A 25004-nucleotide genomic window follows, 5' to 3' on the forward strand; every position below is an offset into this window, starting at 1 on the left:
GCATTTGATCATCAATATCACAACAGTAGTGATGTCCTGGTATTCTTATTTGAACTGCGTTGATGTTGAGTGTGATGGTTCATTTTTGACCCAAAATCAGTTATTCAAAGCTTTTTAAAGCGATTTCAACTACATCTCCATTTCTTTGGTAGATGAGGACTAATGAAAACAGGAGAACTCATTTATTTATTTATTCATCTATTCATTCTGTACATGACAAAACAAAACAAAAAAATCAAGAAATTCCCAGCAAATAGAGAAAAAGTATAATTCCAGGTGTTGCCATTTTATTTGGTATGTATGTTTATGCAAATCATAACTCCTTTGTTGGCTTTGTTTATGTAGTTATTAATAGGACAGATTATCTAAACTCTTGATGTGCTTATTACATGTATCTATTGTCAATTCTAACACAAAGTGTGAAAACAGTACAGTACCCATAAAAAGAAAAATCTGACTTTCTATTCCCAGAAACCAAAAGTATATCTGTTTACAGAATAATATTTATGCATCATATTAATGCTGTTAATAATATTTGATATGTGTTATAATTTAAGTGTGACAATCATTGGTTGAATTAGCAAAATTTAATTGGAATAAAATAAGTTAAAAATAAAGTAGAAGAATTTTCTACAGTACAGTCCCTTTACCAAAACCCTTCTTTAGTTAAACCGCAGCTACAAATGCAATATAATCGCACTCCCAGCAATTCTGTTCGATTTCAAATGATCGGGAAATGTAAAAACCTTTTCACCACAGGCAAACAAGGATTTGGTTGTATAAATGAAGTGATGAGGTCACAGGTTAAACATGATCAAGTACAAAGGACAGAAGTTTTTCTACAACAAGTGAGACATTTCCCTTTCCCTATAATAACCTCACTCTTCCCCGTCACTAACTTCTGTTCACTGTTTAGTCGCATGTAGCTGTGGTGTCGAGTTCTGTACCCGCCATCGGGCCGGCCTGCTAGTCCGACAACAAAAGCAAAGAGAAAACCAGGGCTACATGTGTTTACAAGGTGGTCTGAGTGAATGCCCCCCCTCCCCCCCCCCACACACATATTCAATACATACATGCGACTAACCTCAATGTATAGAAAGATAACTATACTCATGACAATGAAGTGATAAATGTGGACTGCTAAAGCAACAGAAATAAATAGATAAATATATATAGATATATATTTATCTATATATATTTATCTCACTGGTTTCTTGTATTTTCCTGTTGATGGAAATAGAAAAGTTTGTCGTGGCAGGAACCCAACGAGGTGAAAAAATACCTCCAGAATTTGCCTAAAATTGATCTTAGTGTTAATGCAGTGCTCGAAGCTTTCTGATATACCGTTTCATCTTTTCACTTCAGTCAGAAATACATGACACATTCACACATATTTAGCATCAAACACACAAATGATTTCCATAAGGCAAGGCTCTTTTGTATACGGTCCCATCCGGGCACAACAGGGGCTTTGTGCTGGTGCTGTCGGACCGAGCTCCCTACAGCCAACTACACGCCCACAGCATCACCGCCAGCTCTGTACACCAATGACGGGGGACAGCGTTCACAGAAGCCTTTCAACTATGATGTGGAAGATTGGGATTTCTTCTCCCTGCAAAACACACACTAAACAAAAAAACTGCCTAAAGCTATAAAGTGCAATGAGTTGTGATTGAAGTTATTCACCGCTGCCCTGCATGGCCTCACTCTGACTGCACAGTATTTACCAAAAAAGACTAAGAGGCCAGTATTGGCTTTAATAAATATCTTAAAGCAGTTTGGTCCAGCAGCAGTTAACTCATCACCAATCAGTGATCCGTCTGGCATCGACCTATAAAACGGCCGTGGCTGGAGTTACAAAGACAATCCACAGTAAACTGAAGTTGAAAATATTGCACCTTAATGCTTAAATATCAAAAAAAGTGACAAACCCATCGTGCATTATCATCAGCTCTGCTGTCTCCCCTCAGCTCCAGAACTTTTGAGCCTCTTTTAGCTTGTTGTTTTGGTTTTTCCACCCTACATGCTGTTGTTAACTCAACTCCCAGTACTGGCATACAGCCGTTTTCAGTGACAACGCTTTGATAAACCTACTGTACACTTCCTAAGCAGCACCACATAGCAGAGAATCAAAGGCTAAAAGAAGTCAATATTGAACTTTCAAGACTCTCCATGTCTACTCGATGTGTAAATGTCCGACTGTTGGCTAATGTTGTGGCTGCAGCTCGTTCCCATGCTTCAGTCATTTAATGCAGCTTTAAGTATCTTTTCAGCCTGTTGCAATGTAAAACCTATAAAACACCAGCATTCAGCTGATCTGTGTCTACTTGGGATGAAAGAGAAGCCAAAGTTTAATATAAAAAAAATCTACACCAAAAAGAGAGGAGGTTACATCACCACAAAACCTCACATTTTTGATTGGGTTAAAAGAGCATTCAGATTTAAAGAGTGAATATGTACTTAGTAAGTGCGGAAGGTGGACAGTTACATATGGCCAGCCATACGAACGCAGGCTTGGTGGTGTTTCCTACGACAGATTCACCACATTACATCATACCCAACATCAACAAAAATGAAATGCAAGAAATTAAGAAAAAATAAACAAAATGAGAGAAGATGCCAAATGTGATTTTTAGACAAACGGGCTCCTTTTAGTGGTCCTCCTCAGAGAGTTCACACGGCAAACGGGTATAATTAGTATACAGTACAGTGATTAAATACCCATAAAATATAATAAAAGGATAAACGTTTTTAGTTTCAGTTCCAGGAAGTTTCAGGATGCCTGTTAGAGAATTTGATGACACCAGCGTTGTATTTGGTGGGTTTCTGTAAACTCAAGAGCCAAAAACGTATCATATGATGAAGTCATATTTGTGGTCATCAGTCAGTGCGACATCCATAAGCTTCAGGTTTTGGGTCCTGTTATGAGCCCAAACGTGATTTTCATCCCTCCATACAGGCTGTTGAATGTGTTTACATTCCACAATCATTTCCAGTCAGGTGTTAAAGTGAAATACTGAGTATCGTGGTCTGACTTCATTGCGGTGTATTTTACAAACTGCAAACATCGTTGAGTTGATGCGGCTGCTCCTGAATGCACCACAACCTCAGTGTTTCACTGCATCTCCGAGGTGTTGTTAAAGTCATGAGTGCACAGATTACAGGTCAAAGTTTCACTGGGTGTGTTTCAGGCTGATCCTGATGTTCAGCTCATTGAGTCAATGATTCGCTGACATTCAGGAAACTATGACACAAGTCGAGGACAACGCAGCATGTCAACGCCACATCAGCAACATTTCTCAAAACTTTATTTTTATGTTTGTATGAGTTTCATGTGCCTCGTCTCTGGGAAAGCACAGCTGCAGCTAATAAAATGAACTGAAAAATGATATTACTGTCACGGCTTACTGACTGCCAGAGTTTTATCAAACTTACTCAAGCTGCTCGTATTGATCAGGGACCAGTCTGAGACACACCCAATGTCAAATAAATGAGTATTGCAAACTTTTAAGTAGAATCCTACTCTCAAATTACAGCCCGGATGAAAATAGCTGCTAAATGAATTACTGGTATCTGTCCCAAACAAGAAAGTACCAGGATATGTTATCAGTAGACAGACAGTGAGTCTCAGCAGGGAACAAAAACCATCCTGTGCACACAAATTAGTAATTGATGCTTTCAACCGAGTAACTTAAGCACAGAATGAAGAAAACATCATTTTAAACAATATTGTTAACGTTTCAGCAAAGGTTTTACAAGTGTCAAAGATTATTGTTTAACAGATGAAATCCAAACTTCTAGTGTTTACTTTGCACTGTTTTGCTCTCACGGGCAGATTGTCAGAAAACGATCCCGAGCACAGACGCCTGAACGCCTCACACCTCCTTCTGGTTGTTCTACAGCTCTTTGTTGGTTTTTGTCGGTTTGTGGTCATATTCACTTTGTGGTCGTCTTACAGTGGGTACGGAAAGTATTCAGACCCCTTTACATTTTTCACTCTTTGTTTCATTGCAGCCATTTGCTAAAATCAAAAAAGTTCATTTTATTTCTCATTAATGTACACTCAGCACCCCATCTTGACAGAAAAAAACAGAAATGTAGAAATTTGTGCAAATTTATTAAAAAAGAAAAACTGAAATATCACATGGTCATAAGTATTCAGACCCTTTGCTGTGACACTCATATTTAACTCACATGCTGTCCATTTCTTCTGATCCTCCTTGAGATGGTTCTACTCCTTCATTGGAGTCCAGCTGTGTTTAATTAAACTGATTGGACTTGATTAGGAAAGGCACACACCTGTCTATATAAGACCTTACAGCTCACAGTGCATGTCAGAGCAAATGAGAATCATGAGGTCGAAGGAACTGTCCAAGGAGCTCAGAGACAGAATTGTGGCAAGGCACAGATCTGGCCAAGGTTACAAAATCATTTCTGCAGCACTCAAGGTTCCTAAGAGCACAGTGGCCTCCATAATCCTTAAATGGAAGAAGTTTGGGACGACCAGAACTCTTCCTAGACCTGGCCGTCCAGACAAACTGAGCAATCGTGGGAGAAGAGCCTTGGTGAGAGAGGTAAAGAAGAACCCAAAGATCACTGTGGCTGAGCTCCAGAGATGCAGTAGGGAGATGGGAGAAAGTTCCACAAAGTCAACTATCACTGCAGCCCTCCACCAGTCGGGGCTTTATGGCAGAGTGGCCCGACGGAAGCCTCTCCTCAGTGCAAGACATATGAAAGCCCGCATAGAGTTTGCCAAAAAACACATGAAGGACTCCCAGACTATGAGAAATAAGATTCTCTGGTCTGATGAGACCAAGATTGAACTTTTTGGCGTTAATTCTAAGCGGTATGTGTGGAGAAAACCAGGCACTGCTCATCACCTGCCCAATACAATCCCAACAGTGAAACATGGTGGTGGCAGCATCATGCTATGGGGGTGTTTTTCAGCTGCAGGGACAGGACGACCGGTTGCAATTGAAGGAAAGATGAATGCGGCCAAGTGCAGAGATATCCTGGAAGAAAACCTCTTCCAGAGTGCTCTGGACCTCAGACTGGGCCGAAGGTTCACCTTCCAACAAGACAATGACCCGAAGCACACAGCTAAAATAACAAAGGAGTGGCTTCGGAACAACTCTGTGACCATTCTTGACTGGCCCGGCCAGAGCCCTGACCTAAACCCAGTTGAGCATCTCTGGAGAGACCTGAAAATGGCTGTCCACCAACGTTCACCATCCAACCTGACGGAACTGGAGAGGATCTGCAAGGAAGAATGGCAGAGGATCCCCAAATCCAGGTGTGAAAAGCTTGTTGCATCATTCCCAAGAAGACTCATGGCTGTACCAGCTCAAAAGGGTGCTTCTACTCAATACTGAGCAAAGGGTCTGAATACTTATGACCATGTGATATTTCAGGTTTTCTTTTTTAATAAATTTGCACAAATTTCTACATTTCTGTTTTTTTCTGTCAAGATGGGGTGCTGAGTGTACATTAATGAGAAATAAAATGAACTTTTTTGATTTTAGCAAATGGCTGCAATAAAACAAAGAGTGAAAAATTTAAAGGGGTCTGAATACTTTCCGTACCCACTGTATGTCTGTTTATGCTTCTCCACCAGTGGCATTATGTTTTTAGGTTGTCTGTCTGTCTGTCTGTTCCTTCAAAGTCTTTACTGCACGTATTATATAAGTTTGGACAGATGTGGGAGTAAACTGCATGCGTGTGGAGGACGGAGTCAAATACAAAACAAATGTGGCAATCTGACAATCTGACTGTTGCTGATCACATTTTTGTGCACACCTCGATACCAGAACACGGCTTCTAGACTGATGCCGACATCCTCGTCGTTCCCCTAGCTGACCCAAGTAACCCCAATATCCTACCACTTTAGTTTTTACAGTTATGAGCAGCTTGTGATGAAAGTCAACACTTTCTGCACATATTCCACAAAAAAATGCTTCCCGAAGAAATGGAAGGAATTATTCTATGTGGACTGCTGGTTAGTGTTTCAGTTTAAAAGACATCGGGGACATGATGTATTTAAACGGCAAAAAAACGGTGACTGTAAATTATCATGAGAGACAGTCTAAGGTAGAATATCTTCAAATGTAACACCAGTAAAATGTGAAATGAAGGCCGGCTGTCTCTTTTAGAGATTGACAGATAGACCCTGTCTGTGTGGTAATCATTTCATAGTAGTCGTGTATGAAACTGAGTGCACTGAAGACAGATGTGCACTGAAGACAGATGTGCACCAAACACAGTCCCACAAACAGGAAGGAGCTGCCGAGGCCGGAGGAGTGTTGATGTGTCTGTCAGTGAGTCTCGATGATCACCGGCTCAAAAACACCGGCTGTTCCTCTGGGAAAACAAAGAAGCACATATTTGATCAAATCTGAGGAACCGGTGTTGGTAACAAAGAGAAAGTGAAGCTGGAGATGTGGAGTTTACTGTACTTGTTGGTGATCTGCGTCCCGCTGAGGGCAGTGCTCCCATCTTTGCTGACAAACAGTCTCAGGTTGCTATCTGAAGGGAAACGAGGAGTCCACAACACAACTTATTGCTGTAATACTCAAACGTTGTGCTAAATCTAAAATCCAAATAACTGATAGTCTGTCCGACCTTCGTTGTTGCTGCTGTCAGAAAAGTTCTGGCTCCGCATGATCTTCTCCACGATGTCATCGGCATCAATGCGCGTGTCGTCCACACAACTGGGCTGCCGCTCCACCGTCCCCGTCTTCCTCCTGTTGTTGGACAGGACCGACGCGAGACGGTGACACTTCAACTAAAGCTCTGCTTCAGACAGCCAATCATCTGGTCTGAGCACATTTCATTAAGAGGACAAAACCCATGAAAATGAAGACTAACAGGTACCGAGTGTTTCAAGGTCTGATGTGACTCGTTCCTCTGTGCCGAAGATCAACTATTAAAACATGACAGCTGACATGTTCCTACGTTAGTATGAACACTCTGTAATTTATGTTGATTCAGTCCCACAAACAAGGTTCTGCTGCCATCAATCATCAATCATCATCAATCATCATCAATCATCATCAATCATCATCAATCAGCTCCTCAAAATAGTTCCTACTATTCATCGTATTAGCTGCTTTTATTAAAAGCTACCAGATGTTTTAGAAAATTAAAAAGCTCATTTTTACACTAGATTGTTTGACAATTAGAAAAGTGAAATATCACCAGACTTCATATCTGCTGAACATGAATGTGAGGCGCTGCTCATTACAGTAAATCATAGGAGATCATCCAGGTTCCCTTTTCTATTTTACATGCTGAGCGGTGTCCTACCCTCTGGACTTCTTCTTCATGTCACCAATTAGTCTGAGTCAGTCTTAGTGTCTGAATACTGGAGCTTCTCCACGTGACCAGCAACAAATCACATGCGCCTCCTCTCTCCTCCTCTCACAGTGACATGGACTCCTGGTGTAAACATGGCTACCTGGAGGATCGGGTGGACATGCAGACTGCTGCAGAGGGTGGAGGAGGTCTCTCTGGTTTGGTGGGAGGTGCTTGTCGATGCGGCTCTGTGGAGGTGGAGGGAGGTGGCTGGGGAGGGTGGCTGAACCCGCAGGAGGCGCTGCTGCTGCAGGAGGCGTTCCTATGGTGACTGAGGTCAGTCAGGCTGGAGGAGCGAGAGTGACCTGTACTGTAGCCTGGAGGAGGAAGAGCAGGAGGAGGAGGAGAAAGAAAGAAAGAGGGAGGAGGGGATGGGAGGGGAGGGGAGGTGACGGGACAAAAGGAGAGGAGAGGAGAGGAGAGGAGAGGAGAGGAGAGGAGAGGAGAGGAGAGGAGAGGAGAGGAGAGGAGAGGAGAGGAGAGGAGAGGAGAGGAGAGGAGAGGAGAGGAGAGGGTGTCTGTTTACATGTTCTATGTTTTATCTGCTGCTGTTATATATTTAGTAAATATTGAGTAAGAACTAGTTTGTGTGGTTCAGCCTGCTTTAATGGATTTATTCATTAATGTGACTTTCTAAAACTGAACTTCCTCACAGTTGCACCAGAGGCAGATCTTCACAGTTTGTAATGGAGGCGTTTCTACAGCTTGTAGATGAAGTTGAAGTTTCTACTTGGTAGGAGATGAGGAGATGCTCTGGACCAGATTTACATACCAGCTCATTTACATCTGAAGTTCCTGGACCGACACACAATTGAATCGTATTCACTCCCTATTCGTCCACTGGAACTCATTTCTTAAGGCTCAGGTTAAATATTTGTCTAAACTGTCAGTAACAACACCCTGAGGTCAAAGAGGTCGTTCCATCAGAGCCTCTCCGGGTCTCAGGACGAGCAGGTAAAAAGGTCCTGAGAGGAGCACCTGGAAATAAAATCCCACCTGAGATCCTGCTGTGCTGACTAGCGTAGCTGGAGCTGCGGACATGACCGGTGAGGAAGACCTCGTCAGGGCTGGACACAGACTCTTCCTCCTTTGGTAGCCCTACACACACACACACACACACACACACACACACACACACACATACAGTATGATACCAATAACAAGATATTTCCGGACCAGTAGCTGCCAGGTGCAGAACTACCTGAGATAAGATGGAGAAGAAGATCTGGACTCCAGATCGACCACCACATATTTGTTTCGTATCATCGAGTCCATGTGAATGTTTGGACCACATCTGAAGAAGAAAAGCCTGAAGGTGTTCCTCACATATTGCATACATAGTGATGGGCAGATGTGAGGTCACAGTGACCTTGACCTTTGACCTTTAATCACCAAAATCCAAATATTTCATTCCGTCGTGAGACAGGTTGGTCTGCCCCTGCTGAGGATGTGTTGTGGATCAGTAATCCTGCTCAGTACGAGAGGAACCGCAGGTTCAGACATTTAGGAGCCGACGGTCGAAGCTACGATGAGGGATCATGACTGAACGCCTCCAAGTCAGACTCCCGCCGAGACGTGATGATATCTGTCTCGGCGGTGCACGGAGCCGTTGGTGGCGAGGCTGATGATGGTCGCCCTCTCCGATCTCACACCGCATGTTTGTGGACAATCTGCTGCTGAATCACTTGCAGATGACCTGATTCTGGGTCAGAGTTTCAGCTAGCTCGCTGAGCTCTATGGAGGGGAGGCTGTTGCCCACTAATCAGAAGGTTGGTGGTTCGATCCCCGGCTCCTCCTGTCCACATGTCTAAGTGTCCAGACATGGACATCCAGTGTTCAGTGCAAGACACTGAACCCTAAGTTGCCTCCGATGGTGTGAATGTGAATGTCGGTTAAAGTGTAAATGTAAAGAAATTCTCTCCAGCCATTCTTGAGATGTCACGTTCACAAGCTTAGACGTACCACCGTATTAAACGCGTCCATATGTAAGACGTACCACCGTATTAAACGCGTCCATATATAAGACGTACCACCGTATTAAACGCGTCCATATGTAAGACGTACCACCGTATTAAACGCGTCCATATGTAAGACGTACCACCGTATTAAACGCGTCCATATGTAAGACGTACCACCGTATTAAACGCGTCCATATGTAAGACGTACCACCGTATTAAACGCGTCCATATATAAGACGTACCACCGTATTAAACGCGTCCATATGTAAGACGTACCACCGTATTAAACGCGTCCATATATAAGACGTACCACCGTATTAAACGCGTCCATATATAAGACGTACCACCGTATTAAACGCGTCCATATGTAAGACGTACCACCGTATTAAACGCGTCCATATGTAAGACGTACCACCGTATTAAACGCGTCCATATATAAGACGTACCACCGTATTAAACGCGTCCATATGTAAGACGTACCACCGTATTAAACGCGTCCATATATAAGACGTACCACCGTATTAAACGCGTCCATATATAAGACGTACCACCGTATTAAACGCGTCCATATATAAGACGTACCACCGTATTAAACGCGTCCATATATAAGACGTACCACCGTATTAAACGCGTCCATATATAAGACGTACCACCGTATTAAACGCGTCCATATATAAGACGTACCACCGTATTAAACGCGTCCATATATAAGACGTACCACCGTATTAAACGCGTCCATATATAAGACATACAGACACAGAACGCCTGCTGCTGGCATGGAGGCATAAAATTACAGAATAAGAACACTTTCACTTTAACTTCTGGATTACATGATGAATGTTTAATCTACAAACCTACTTTCAGGAGATATTACCATCTTGATATAATAAAACCGGGATCTTATTTTGTGAGAGTCAGGGTGTAATAAAGTGCAGTCTGTTCCAGTTCATGAAGAGGAGAGTTGGCAGCAGGTGTGCAGGTACCTGAGCTCCACTGGGGTCTGAAGGCGTGAGGTGCCTCCATGACGGCGTCCCGGCTCGCCCCCTTACAGTCCAGCTGCAGGGTCGGGTCGTCATCCCTGATGGAGACCGATTTGACCGTACTGGGAGGCCTGATGGTAAAAAAACACACATTATAATTTATGTATTACAAAAAGTAATCACATTTAAAGTCATAACTTTTCCACATATGTAGCTCAGTTCCAGGAAGTCAAAAGGAACTCACATTTTAAAGCACGGATCCCCAGACAGAAGAGTCATCCCAATCGTGACCTATAAAAAAGACGACGTGTTTCCTTTTATAGGAGAATGTAAAAGCTGTCAGGGTGACAGCGTGTGCTTGTTTCTCCTCACCTTCAGGATAGAGTTGTCCTGTCGAGTGTTTTTGGTGTCATAACCCTCCAGAATGCAGCAGCGGACGGTCGAGCCTGAACCAGCAAACTCAGAAATGTTGAGATCAGCAAAACCTAGCTGGAGGCGGACAGACGGACAGACGGACGCACAGACTTCAGAAAAACAACACAGAGCGACGGCTTCGGAGTAAAGATCAGATTTCAAATCCAGCCGAGCTTCATTCACTACTTTGTGATTTGTTCCCTTCACAGATCTGAATCAGAATCAGTTTCTCGGTCTACAAATAAACAATCAGTCCCATCATGTGAGGAAGTGAATGAAGGGCAGCAGGAGAGAGTGAATTTGTGGAGAAGTCAACACCCTCCTTTAACCTCCTCACTCAGAGTTTTCTGCCCACTCAGCATTGCTTCCAGCTCGTCCTGTGTTGTGAGTGTACTCGACCATCACCGCCGCTCCTTCAGAAATCTGATGGAAACCTGTTATCTGTGCTGCCAGTAAAAGACGTCCTGGACCGAGCAAACAGTTACTGTTTGAGCTCGGTCTCTACACAGACCACCGGGTTGTTATTGCGGAGGTGGTCTGTCTCTAGTCTCTACACAGACCACCGGGTTGTTATTGCGGAGGTGGTCTGTCTCTAGTCTCTACACAGACCACCGGGTTGTTATTGCGGAGGTGGTCTGTCTCTAGTCTCTACACAGACCACCGGGTTGTTATTGCGGAGGTGGTCTGTCTCTAGTCTCTACACAGACCACCGGGTTGTTATTGTGGAGGTGGTCTGTCTCTAGTCTCTACACAGACCACCGGGTTGTTATTGTGGAGGTGGTCTGTCTCTAGTCTCTACACAGACCACCGGGTTGTTATTGTGGAGGTGGTCTGTCTCTAGTCTCTACACAGACCACCGGGTTGTTATTGTGGAGGTGGTCTGTCTCTAGTCTCTACACAGACCACCGGGTTGTTATTGCGGAGGTGGTCTGTCTCTAGTCTCTACACAGACCACCGGGTTGTTATTGCGGAGGTGGTCTGTCTCTAGTCTCTACACAGACCACCGGGTTGTTATTGTGGAGGTGGTCTGTCTCTAGTCTCTACACAGACCACCGGGTTGTTATTGTGGAGGTGGTCTGTCTCTAGTCTCTACACAGACCACCGGGTTGTTATTGCGGAGGTGGTCTGTCTCTAGTCTCTACACAGACCACCGGGTTGTTATTGTGGAGGTGGTCTGTCTCTAGTCTCTACACAGACCACCGGGTTGTTATTGCGGAGGTGGTCTGTCTCTAGTCTCTACACAGACCACCAGGTTGTTATTGCGGAGGTGGTCTGTCTCTAGTCTCTACACAGACCACCAGGTTGTTATTGCGGAGGTGGTCTGTCTCTAGTCTCTACACAGACCACCAGGTTGTTATTGTGGAGGTGGTCTGTCCATCAAACACACACACAAGGAAACACATTATGATGTGTTACAGTTAATACCCTCTGACTGCCGGCTGTCACATGGCGCTCGCTTTTACAAACTCTGACCCTGCACTTGTCTCTTTTATGAAGGAAGCAGAGAACTTTAAAATGTACGAGTTCACAGGTCCAACAGGTTCGTTCAGGGTTAGGGTTCAAAAGAGTTTCAGTTTGAGCTGATCAACAGATCAGAAATGTACCTTAGTGAAGGCCTTTCCTCCTTTCAGCTCCTGCAAACACAGACAGAAAGCACCAGTCAAGATTTTGGACTTTATTTTAGGAGCTCATGATACATTTATGAAAACATTCATAACCCAGAAAAACAAAGAGAAATGACTGCTGGGAATTAGTCGTAGTTTACCTTCCGAACAGAGACTCTGCAGACGCAGGCGTCCAAAACCCCCGAGATCGGATTCGCACTGATTTTACACAAGAAAGAAAACTTCTTCCTCCATCGAACGCAGTTCTGCTGCACCTCCTCTCTGCACACACACACACACACACACACACACACACACACACACACACACACACACACACACAATGGTTAGACTGCACTCAGGTGTGATCAAAGACCTCTGACACACTGAACCTGTGAAAGCTGCTGTTTAAAGGAACACCGCTGCTCCTTCTCCATCAGTGGTCAGCCTACCTTCTGCTTTGATTTATGTTTTTTTATTTATGTCTTATTATATTATATTCATATTTAGTCTTCTTGGTTTGCAGCTGGAGGTTGGTGGCTAAAGTTTAATACCAGTTATAGAAATAGACGTGTTCAAATCTGTAAATCTGTGATCTCCTCACAACTACTGCAGGATGGAATCATTGGGTTTCTCTCCATTACACATGGGCTGCTGTTTGTACTGTGGACATTTGCACTAATAAAGAGTTTTTCATAATGACATTTTATACCAGCTGTTTTTTTCTATCTGCTTGATTTTTCTCTCCCTTTTAGTCTTTGATTGTTCTGCATCACTCCACCAAGAAAATTATGCAAAAACTTACTTGACATTAAATCTGATTCTGAAGAATACATTGAAGCAACACATTCATTTAATGGAATACACAAAATTAAATAGTCTATCTATCTATTCAGGCCCTAATGATGAGGCTGTGATATCAACTTACACATTGACACAATCAATTAATTTGTTTTCTATATGTGTCCAATGTGTTGCTTTTAGACAGAATTATGTGTTTAACTTCTTCATATTGTCTAATAGCAGAATTTGCGCTTCATTTGTAAAACATGCCGGCTGGAATCTTTAAAGTGTCTTCTCTGGATTTAAAGTGTTTAAAGTGTCTTCTCTGGATTTAAAGTGTTTAAAGTGTCTTCTCTGGATTTAAAGTGTTTAAAGTGTCTTCTCTGGATTTAAAGTGTTTAAAGTGTCTTCTCTGGATTTAAAGTGTTTAAAGTGTCTTCTCTGGATTTAAAGTGTTTAAAGTGTCTTCTCTGGATTTAAAGTGTTTAAAGTGTCTTCTCTGGATTTAAAGTGTTTAAAGTGTCTTCTCTGGATTTAAAGTGCTTAAAGTGTCTTCTCTGGATTTAAAGTGTTTAAAGTGTCTTCTCTGGATTTAAAGTGTTTAAAGTGTCTTCTCTGGATTTTGTTAAAAAGCCGTGCAGCTGACGGCTCAGATGATCTCATCCTGGAATGTGACACGTCATGCTCGCTCTCTGTTGAGGGATTTTCCTCTTCCACTGATTAAAAACTGATTTGGTGTTTGTTTCAGGACATTTCTGTCCACTATCACATATGTTATGCAGTTTTCAATCATTAATAGTAGATGGAATAAATCAGAATATATTACCCAGAAGAGAAAAACTGTACCGACAGTTTGAGTGCAAACCTTACAATCAATTCAACTTTATTTATTTTGCAGTAAATCACAACAGTTCATCTGAACATAGTTAACATACAACAGAACCTTAACAAACTATAGAGAAGAACAAACAGGCAGAAAGCTGCAGCAGAACCTGGTGCAGCGATGGGTGGCCACCAGCTGGTAGGCAGCAGAGGGGGGAGTGGACTTAGAAAGGAACAGCATAGATGCTGGAGAGTGAGAAACAGAGGAGAGGAGCTCAGAACATCATGGGAGGCCGACGGGACGTTCAAGGTCACATGAACAAGCGGGAACGTCTACACACCACAAGTTCTGGGAGAATTTAGATCTAGAACTTTATTCTATTGGTGATTTTACAGGAAGCCAATGAAGAGAAGGTTTTATAGGAGAAAAGGACGTTCAGTCACTTTGTTCTTCATCACCGTTGTTAATAAAGGAATTTCATCGGGAGTTTTAGGTGTGTGTAATTTACTTATGCTCACTTCTCAACATCATTCCAGTATCTGATTTCAGTATTTTGGACGGGCGGTGTTTGTTCACTTTGATATTTAATCAATGATAAAATAGCAAATAAAGTTATTAATGATCAACATTTCTGGTTTTCTGATCTTGACGCCCCCCAAACAGCTGAGACGGTTGAAGCGACATGCTCCAGTGGGGTGAGCAACTCGGTGGACCTTCTAATGATCTCTTCCTCCTACTGCACCACAGATTCGCTTGTGTTCACCAAATAACCAAAAAAAGTTGTCTACACATACATGCACTCCCATGTTTTTTCTTTTCTATCAATAAAAGAGCAATTATAAAAAAAATATAAAAATTAATTTCTTATTTTTTCATCAATGCTATATATTCAATATCCTGCAAATTTTACCTCACCAACTTTATTTCTGATTGTCTATTTTCACTATTCCTGATCCATCGTGCAGCAGAACACACAGTGACCCGTCTGCTCCGGTGACGGCGGTGGAAAGAGTGAACGTACTTTTTACTCTAGGACCGATGCCGACTGTTTGTTGCCACAAGTGCTAAAAAGTCTTTTGCATGTAAGAGCTGAAACACGAGCAATCTGACGAAGCGTCCAGAAAAAGCTCGTCACATACAGACGGAGAGAAGCAGAGTCCCCAACAGCCAAGCTCAAAGTCCATCTATCGTTGCTCCAGTGTGCCAGCAGCCATCCGCCCGCACACCGAGCAGCCATCCGCCCGCACACCGAGCAGCCATCCGCCCGCACACCGAGCAGCCTGCCGCCCGCACACCGAGCTGCCATCCGCCCGCACACCGAGCAGCCATCCGCCCGCACACCGAGCAGCCTGCCGCCAGCACACCGAGCAGCCTGCTGCCCGCACACCGATCAGCCATCCGCCAGCACACCGAGCAGCCTGCCGCCCGCACACCGAGCAGCCTGCCGCCCGCACACCGATCAGCCATCCGCCAGCACACCGAGCAGCCTGCCGCCCGCACACCGATCAGCCATCCGCCAGCACACCGAGCAGCCTGCCGCCCGCACACCGAGCAGCCTGCCGCCCGCACACCGAGCAGCCATCTGCCAGCACACCGAGCAGCCTGCCGCCCGCACACCGAGCAGCCATCCGCCAGCACACCGAGCAGCCATCCGCCCGCACACCGAGCAGCCTGCCGCCCGCACACCGAGCAGCCTGCCGCCCACACACCGAGCAGCCATCCGCCAGCACACCCAGCAGCCATCCGCCAGCACACCCAGCAGCCATCCGCCAGCACACCGAGCAGCCATCCGCCAGCACACCGAGCAGCCATCCGCCAGCACACCGAGCAGCCATCCGCCAGCACACCGAGCAGCCATCCGCCAGCACACCGAGCAGCCATCCGCCAGCACACCAAGCAGCCTGCCACCGGGTTCAAAATTAGAAGTAACTATTAACCAGCTGAGGGCGGCACAGCATTGTCGCCTCACAGGGAAAAGGTTCCTGGTGTGAATCCGGGCCTGGACCTTTCTGTGCGGAGTCTGCATGTTCTCCCTGCGTGGGTTCTCTTGGGACTCCAGCTTCCTCCCACCATCCAGAAACATGCACCTCAGGTCAACTGGTGAGTCTACAAATGTCCCTCAGGTATGAACGGTCTTTGTTTCTGTCTGTCTCTATGTGTTGACCTGTCCACGGTGTACCGGGTGCTCTTGCCCCCCCCGGGCCCTATAAGGATAAAGTGGGTATAGATAATGGAGTGGTAGTGGGTTCATTGTTGAATTCAATCTGAAACAGTCACAGTGTTATCTGAGCTGTCAAAGAAAAAGTCCTGTGTAAAACAAAGCTGCTCAAGAACTTGGTGTATTTTTTTTTCTCTTGAAATAATCAAAAAGAATCAGTTAGAGTTTCATCCTTGGACCAGTGAGCAGTACGAGTAAGAGCAACAGTAAAATCGTACCCGTAATGATAAAATAATCTTTGAATCTTGTTACATCTTTTCATGTTATGTCTTTATTTTCTGCACCAAATTATGGAAAGTAGAACCGATAAGAGTATTCATAAATATCCGTATCAATAAAATCCTAACAATAACATCCCTTTCTCCCAGCACGCATAACATAGACCTGCGTTTGTGCTGCACCTTGATCGACCGAAATGACAATATAGAAACAGGAGGAGGCCTTTTCTTACTAAAGCTAATGTGTAAGGCAAGTTGTACGTGCTGAAATATCAGCCGTGTCATCAGGAAACCAATACTGAAGCTGTCCTGGGCTTTACTAATTTCTCAATGCACAACTCACACAGGCTGCCAGCAGGCGGCGCCTGTTGTACCTCGACTGGTAAACTCTGATGTTATCCGTCTCATGTCAAAGAAAACACTTCCAGAGAATCGTCCTGCACGTCACTTACACAAAACTCAGAGTGGATTCAGCCTGATTGTTCAATGTGTCAAAATCTAACCAATGAAAACAACATGGAAATCTGTCGGTCAGCCAGCTCGCCCGGACTTTACCTTCGACTGTGTCCAACCACACGACTCTGACATACTCTCATTGCAGCTGTCAAGAGTATCTCGAGGTTCTGAAACGTTTTGATTCAGTTTGTAGGTTTGCACATTTCGCTGCTTCAGCATTTATTCTTGAAAAAAAAAAAAAAAAAAAAAACTGCAAAGCTTGGAGTTGCAAAGTTCACAAGTTCTCCACCAAAATTAACACTGCATTAACTTTGTTTTAGGTCACTTGGAGACTTAAGTACAAATTGTTATCTTTTAAAATGTTTGCCTTTGTTTTATGCTTGCATGAATACACAGAGCAACATTAGAGTTCATGTGGAGTTATGTTTGTTTATTGTGATAAATATAAATTTAGCAATGAGCTAAAAGAGGTGGAACAACTGGGTTGGTTTTAATTCTCTGTGGGTTCATTTATTAAACAAAAATCAAGTTTAAATTTCAGGAAAAACATCTCAGTGTGAGTTTAGATAATCAGATTGATTCGATTAGATTTCGTGTAACAATGCTGGTAACATAAGAAAGCAGAGACTCAACTCCTTAAGTGTGACTGATGCATGGACATATGTCACGTGACCTTTTCCACATAGAAATTATTATAAAAAGTGAAGACAAAATTATAATTTTTTTTTAATTCAGATATGTCTCGTGAAATAACCAAAACTGTTCCAGCAAATGATCTAAATCGTAACCTTAACAAGACATTTTCAATGACTCACTACTTCTGACAACTCAACTTTATATTTAACGGGCAGATTTGCTGATTACTGGTCATCCTATCTTTTACAGTTTCTCTTTTCTTCTCAATAATTTGAAGTAGGATTTTGATCGTTGGTGGAGCAGAGCGAGAAGCAGAGAAGTTACATAAATATATTTGTTCTAATGCAATAAATGATAAGCGCTCGAGTCGGTATCTTCAGGCATTCTTTTCCCACATTAACTTGATGAGAGGAAATGTTCCCAGTCGACTCGTCTGAAGGTGACCTGAAGTTTACAGCTCTGAAAACAACGAGCCTGAAGGCTGCTGGCTGCTTGAAGAGACACAGAAAAAGGTCAAACAGGTTCTGCTGCTTCTTTCATTACAGCTCAACCGGGCCTGCCTTCACAAACACACCATTGTATGGCAGGTAGATACAAGCAGCGCTTTCTCTCACACTGAAGCTATGAGACCGTTTATACAGGTCGCAGTCTGAATGCAGCTTTTTTCAGCCTGCAGGCAAATCGGAAGTATTTCTCAAATCAGATCTTTGGGACAGACTGTCCGCACTGTTATTTGCAAGTGAGTGGATTGCATTTTGTGTGTCCAGTGATGCAAGATCTTTCAGTAGACATTGTTGGTTCTACAACAGAAAATGATTTGAAGAACAACCTTTTCTTTTTTTACAAGGACAAGAGTCAGCCCACGCTGAGGTGGGAAACTGCCGTTGACTCTGAAGTAATATGAATATTTTCAGACGAAGCCATTGCATTATATCTCCACCCAGCAGGCTGCTGATGTCACCACCCTCAGAGAACAAATAGCAAAGTAAGTGTTTCATGTGCCAAATTGTGTGAGATGTGCATTTCCCTAATGGAGAACAATTCCACTCGCAGGCTGAAAAAACAAAATGTAAAGTGGCCCTGAAAACTCCACGCTCAGCAGTTTGAGAAAACACAACCAAATACAGAAACATGTTGGAAATACAGACACGCTTCAAATCCAGAACAAAATAACATTCAACCTAAAAAAAATTTCACATAAAATAAAAAAGTTTCACCCTGAGTATGACAGTGAAATGTTTAATTGAGCATTATTTTAAATGTTTTTTCAAATAGCAATGTGTATTCAATATTCTATATTCTCATGCTGATGAATAAATTAAGTCATTTGTGCCCATGAATGTAATGTTAGAAGTCTCTTCACTTTAAAACTTTAACCGTTGCTCTGTAATGTTCATATGAAAAGTAATTAAGCATAACAGAGGTTGTAAAAACATCTCCTGCAGAAGTTAAACACGGATGGAAATGGAACAATAATGTCTGGTTCATATTTTAATGTGAGAAAGGCTACAGTCACCTGAACTTCATTCATTCACGAACACTGCATTGTATTGTTGAATTTAGTTTTTACACCAACGTACGCGTGAATGTCTGGATGCAATGACTTCCTGTATCAAATTAGAAATTAAAATTAAAAGCCACTGCTGCAAATTAAAAGCTCTGTGACTTTTCATACACGGCATCTGCACGTGTTTGATTACATGCTGATGGAAATGTCATGTGGTGTTTTCCATGAACACTAAAATGTTGCTACAGGTGTGTTGGAGTTAAAAAAAAAAAAAAAATCTACCTTTACAAACTCTTTCCTTCAATCTGTCACTGTTTTCTAAACAATCTGAGAAATGAGAGTTTCAAATGAGTCGAACCAATATTTACACCAGCAGACAGATGTGAAGTCACACACACTCACATAAACACTTTTAATAATTTGAGCTAACATGACAGCGAGTGTAATCCTGTGCTTTGGTTGGTATGTGTGTTTAGGTGTGTTTTTTGTATTATCTGGTCGAGTATGACGCCCAGGTTGTTGGAGGTGTATGTTTAATGTGGAGACAGCTTCATGGTAAACATGGGATTGATTCTGACAGTGATGTGTTGGTCTGCTCTCAAATGTGTATGACTGTACTGTTTTATGTGAAAGTTAAGAAAATGTGAGAAACAAGCAAAGTAACAGAACAAGCAGCTCACTATTAAACAGTCTAAGAGTGGTGGAGCGTATATTATATTATAACACTATATTCAAGTTTATTTTTGCATAATCAGTGCATTAACTTTTAAGTAGCTTTTTAATGTTGCAGAAGATTACGTTTGAGCCAATATGGACAACTTTGTGGTGATTTTCATCGATGCTGCTACCAGGTGGCGTTAAAAACGGAAATAAGGTGGAACAGCTGCATATACTTTCATATTTTTTTATATTTGAATGACTATTCCAATACAAGCAGCGTAGTGAGGAGCCATCCCGCCCCGCCAAGGCTGTCTTCCCTCGGGGAATCACTGAACGGTGTAACTTTGATCACTCAGTCACTAAGAGGCTGTTTCCATTTGGCTACTTCAATCCGGACATATGCGACCCGCCCGTGATCGGACCACGAGCAGCCACCAAGAGTTCAGGTGGAAACAGACTCAGGAAGCATCGAGCTCTGATCTTTCAGGCCACCTCCGAATGTGGCCTGGACAGATTTATACTGTGTACACACTCTTTTTACAAGTAAGGAACTATTGCCATTGTTATTGCTGTTGGTTTTGGTGTCGGAAAATAATAACTGCATTTGATTCAAAACACAGTGGCAGAAATTTCATTCAGCCTACAGGTGTCCACAGGTAGAAATCCTTCCCTACAGGTGTCCACAGGTAGAAATCCTTCCCTACAGGTGTCCACAGGTAGAAACTCTTCCCTACAGGTGTCCACAGGTAGAAATCCTTCCCTACAGGTGTCCACAGGTAGAAATCCTTCCCTACAGGTGTCCACAGGTAGAAACTCTTCCCTACAGGTGTCCACAGGTAGAAATCCTTCCCTACAGGTGTCCACAGGTAGAAACTTTTCCCTACAGGTGTCCACAGGTAGAAATCCTTCCCTACAGGTGTCCACAGGTAGAAATCCTTCCCTACAGGTGTCCACAGGTAGAAACTCTTCCCTACAGGTGTCCACAGGTAGAAACTCTTCCCTACAGGTGTCCACAGGTAGAAATCCTTCCCTACAGGTGTCCACAGGTAGAAACTCTTCCCTACAGGTGTCCACAGGTAGAAACTCTTCCCTACAGGTGTCCACAGGTAGAAACTCTTCCCTACAGGTGTCCACAGGTAGAAACTCTTCCCTACAGGTGTCCACAGGTAGCATATCCTTTCGCCTTAAAATACAAATCTATTGATGAGAAGTCTGAGGAATCAACGATGGCGTGGACCTTTTGCTTTTGATCGTAGAGGTTATACCGAACTTGTTGCTGACCAAAAACATGCTTCATGAAAGGACTACTGCACAAATCAGAGTGGAAGGATGATGGTCCTCGTTGTATGTTAGCGTAGGCTTTTATATAAATCTGAAAGACAAACAAACTCCAACGATATAGGGAGATGTAATACAATGATGAGCAATGTTGCATTATAACCGGTGGATTTTGGCCTCCGGTGGAAGGTTAAGACTCCAGCAGACTCTGGGTTTGACTCTGGAGGTCTGGATTGTGAAGAGGGCCTCTGACTGAACTCCATCTTCCTTAAAAACATTCTTGAATCAGAAGTGTTCCTATATCAGTCTCCAAACCTGCTTTTTGTCCCCAGTGAAGTTAAAGAAATTCCTATCAAACTTTACATGGACCCCTGCAATGAATTCTTTCAGTTTTAGACCCAATGTTTCCACCTTTATGTTCATTCTGCAAAAAAGGAGGGTGAGTGTTTTTCTCACTTATTTAATTTCCATCATCATTCTACTAACTTTCAGACAAAAATATGCTCTTTAATTTGTGAAACTCATGATTTCTTGGCCACCATTATAGGAAAAAGTATTATTTTTGAATGTGAGGCCAAACAAGGCTGTATGTCTTGGGCAAACATCATGTTCTCAAAGCCTCCATACTAAATATTTTATGTTGAACTTTCATCATTAAAAATAAATATACTGTACGTTTGTATATTTCAACTTGTTTTTGTGCTTCTCTTTTTTGTTGTTGTTTTTTTTTGCTTTAACATAACCTATACTTTTCCTTGTCTTGAATCATTACGGTGGCGGTATTATGATTGTAAAAGAATAGGCTAAGAATAATTACAATAATAATATAATTAGACATGAACTCACTGCACATTTATCCAGCCACGAAGTGGAAGTTAAATAACTGTCAGCCACGAACACCTGGATGGTGCTCACAGTAACTACTCATTTGCATGCAGGTAAATGTGCTGACTCAGAGCTCTGTCTATCAGTCTGCTGTGCACTTTAGCACCAACCTACAGATTTGAATGATTACTTTCACGTGTTTTGATCTGCATGGTTGAGTAATTTGTCTCCACTGTTGGTACCCTCATCCTGTCGCCTCCTGACCGCTGCCGTGTCCAGGTTCAAAGCTAACGGTGATGGAGGCGCTCCTCTCTATATTAATTTCATTATTGTGCTTAACGTAATTCATTCTGTTTGTCTCAATCTTAGCTCTGCCTTGTTTTGACCATTTCAGTTCATTCTTCGATCTTTCAACTGCTCATTTCTTTTTCTGCTTTGCAAAGTTCTATGACAGAAAATTATTTATATTAAAGGACCATACCAGTGGGTTTGCATGGTTTTGCCAATTTACTTAAAATAAAAAAAAATCAATGACCATTTTGAGGGTGAGATCAGTATCATTTCTGCATAGTGTTGGATCAGTGTGGCTATTAGGCTACTTTAGTATAAAAACTGGAAGCAGAGGGACCAGTGAGCCTGGCTCCCAAACTGTGCTGAAAACATGAAAACCATTCAAGGAACACTCTATGCTCTAAATTGGTTTAACATGCAAAAAAGGAGTGGTCCTTCCTTGAACACAAACCTGTCATGGTGTTGCCTACAGTTTGCTCATAATCAGGTTAGTCTTAAAAACTATTTTCACACTATTGAGATAAATTCAGTTTTACTTTTCCAAGTTTTTCAATATCTTGTTTACATTTCTGCCACAAAGCAAATCCAAAGGAGGTGGATGATGCTGACACTTAGACATAAATGAAATTGATCAGACCCCTTTTCACAGTTACCCTACATTAGGACTGGATGATATGAAATGAAACCTGAACTTCTGGATTCTGTTGAAGCAGTAAGGGAACCTCAGTCAAAATCCCATCTGACATTTTCAACTCTGCTAACAATGATATATGCAGATTTGAAGAGAACCTTTGATTTATGTGTTAAGATCACAGACTGTTTCTAAAAGAGTTCGTAGCTTCAGGTCTGTAAAATGGTTCCGATCCAGAAGTGTCTTCAGCTGCAATACCAGCGAGTGCCACTAGAGGTCGGCTCCAAAAAGCCTCCGGCTCCATAGACTCCCATTCAACTTCTCTCATCAAATCCAAAGTGAATAAAATGTGTCCATCAGTTATCTCGGTGTTGTTAGCTAAAGTCACTCCTTCTTATTAGTTTTCTGGAGGTCCATCTGAAAATAATCCCTCATTCATTAGAAAAGAAGATTCAAGAAGACCTGTTTTTGGGGGCGTGTCTGTTTGATTGACAGGCCTGTGGTGCAGTCAGGTTACAGCTATCGGTGGGCGGGACGTAGTATCGTCAGGCTTCCAATCAGATCGGTCAGATCCACCGCTGGCTCCTCCCCCAGCTCGTCCAAATATGTTCCAAACCGGTCCGAACTAGCGAGATGGCGCCGGCCAAATTCCGAACTTGAGGCTTCATAACAGCCATTCACAAACAAACGGGTGACGTCACTGCTGGTTGCCGCTTGGTTAAGATGAGTTGTTTTTTGAAAAATAATTTAATATCAATGTTTGTTAGTATTTATGTGTTTACCAGTCATCAACAAACATGATTTCCCATAAGCTCGACATGAGTGGCTGCAGTGTCACAGGAGAGTGTGATACTGGAAAGTGAGGAAGCTGATGTTAGCAATAACGATTTTTACCTGAATCAAACTATTTCCAAATTTCTCTGCATGTTTCCATGCTTTTTTTTATTTTATTTTTTATTTTATTTTTTTATCAGCATTTTCAACATGGGCCTAAAAACCCTCATTAATATCCCCAAAATACTGACAAAATTTCAAAATATCACAAAAAAGTTTGTATGCTTGTCTATGTTGGAAAATGTAGAACAATGATATGAGCAAAATGCAACAAAGTCCAATGAAATCTTTGCAAAGAAATGATTGAAGCTTGTGACTTTAACATCCAATTAAGCTTCTGCTCCACAGGAGAGAAAAAAAATAGACAAACATCAGATCAGTGAGGTTCAATAAAAAACCTCAACCTACCAGAAACAAACTGAAAGGCCATATTTCTCCACTTTTATGTCCTTTTCTCTGCAATGATTTATGGCATCAAGTCCAGCTTGTCTCTACAAGCTGAACCAGCTGAACCAGCTGAACCAATGCAGTCAATGGACTGCTGCATTTTAGTGGAGTCCTGTTATAATTTGTGAAACAGTTGGATGAAGTGTAAGTAATGAGCACGTGTCTTTGCTCTTACTTCAGTGTCATCAGCTCGCTGGCACCAACCTACTGGTGACGGCAGAGAAATCTCCTCTTAATGCTGCTGCTGGTTGAGACACAACAGAGGAAGCCCATCGGCCTACCTTTACAAAAAGTCTGATTAATCAAATGAACTTGATATACTGCCCAAAACAATATATATGAACAGCTTTCATTGGAACTACTTTCTACCAAAGAAACAATCCCTATGCTTTTTGTAGTTTTAGTGCAAAAGTTTGAATCCCCAGCTGTGTGAATGACTGCGACTTTGCCCAGGAGCCCTTCAGCAAATCCCCTATGTAACCGTTAAAGGCAAAAAAAAACAAGAAAGCAAAGGGTGTGTTCAGGTAAATCCCAGTGTGAATGTACGGCAGGGTGCAGCTGAAGAAACACCTCGAAGGGAACTTTCCCAGGAGACGTGAGGATGAAATAACACGTTGGTCTGGACACGCTGGTTAAACAGCAGTGGCCATCCAGAATACTCTCCTCATCTGAGGCAGACAACTAACAAACAGCTGAGTGATCTTCGTCTTGGTAGAAAACAAGAAGACATTTAACATCAGTGGAGGCGACAGAGGTTTGAGTGGGTGACAACAAGGAAGTTGTTTAAATACCTGGACGATAAGATGGTAAAGTCTCCTCCATCAATGAGACGGATCTTGCAGAAAAGCACGCCGTTGACGAAAGGCACAGCCGTCAGCTCCTCCAACGTGAAGTGCACTTGAAATTTGAACTTCTTTTTTTTCAGGAGAAAAGACATAGTCCCCAGCTGAGTGTGATCATGTGATAAACAGACCAAATGAATGAAAACAGAAAAAAATGAAAATCAATAAATTTGGCTCTGAGGTGGGGGGAGAGAATCCTTCATTACTTCCAGGTTAATCATTTCCTGAAGAGTTGTTTTGGACCTGAAA

At 42.6% G+C, this 25004-nt stretch overlaps 1 protein-coding gene across 1 annotated transcript in view; it reads right to left on the bottom strand.

Moving 5' to 3' along the window:
- Positions 1-1079: 1079 nt before the first annotated feature.
- The window catches only part of LOC138210065 (early estrogen-induced gene 1 protein-like), a 26673-nt gene continuing 2748 nt past the window's right edge, over positions 1080-25004 (bottom strand). The window contains exons 3-13 of the mRNA XM_069168992.1: positions 24705-24998; positions 12468-12588; positions 12307-12336; positions 10661-10777; positions 10533-10579; positions 10292-10419; positions 8347-8448; positions 7454-7667; positions 6619-6740; positions 6453-6522; positions 1080-6357 (exon numbers count right to left, since the gene is read on the bottom strand). Coding sequence (XP_069025093.1) covers positions 6312-6357; positions 6453-6522; positions 6619-6740; positions 7454-7667; positions 8347-8448; positions 10292-10419; positions 10533-10579; positions 10661-10777; positions 12307-12336; positions 12468-12588; positions 24705-24850 — 1143 coding nt within the window. The 5' untranslated portion in view covers positions 24851-24998 and the 3' untranslated portion in view covers positions 1080-6311. The remainder of the gene's footprint in view (positions 6358-6452; positions 6523-6618; positions 6741-7453; positions 7668-8346; positions 8449-10291; positions 10420-10532; positions 10580-10660; positions 10778-12306; positions 12337-12467; positions 12589-24704; positions 24999-25004) is intronic.

This window comes from Embiotoca jacksoni, unplaced genomic scaffold (genome assembly GCF_022577435.1).
Source record: "Embiotoca jacksoni isolate LCO1_2020_lvr unplaced genomic scaffold, fEmbJac1.0.p SCAF_42, whole genome shotgun sequence".
Taxonomy (NCBI): domain Eukaryota; kingdom Metazoa; phylum Chordata; class Actinopteri; family Embiotocidae; genus Embiotoca; species Embiotoca jacksoni.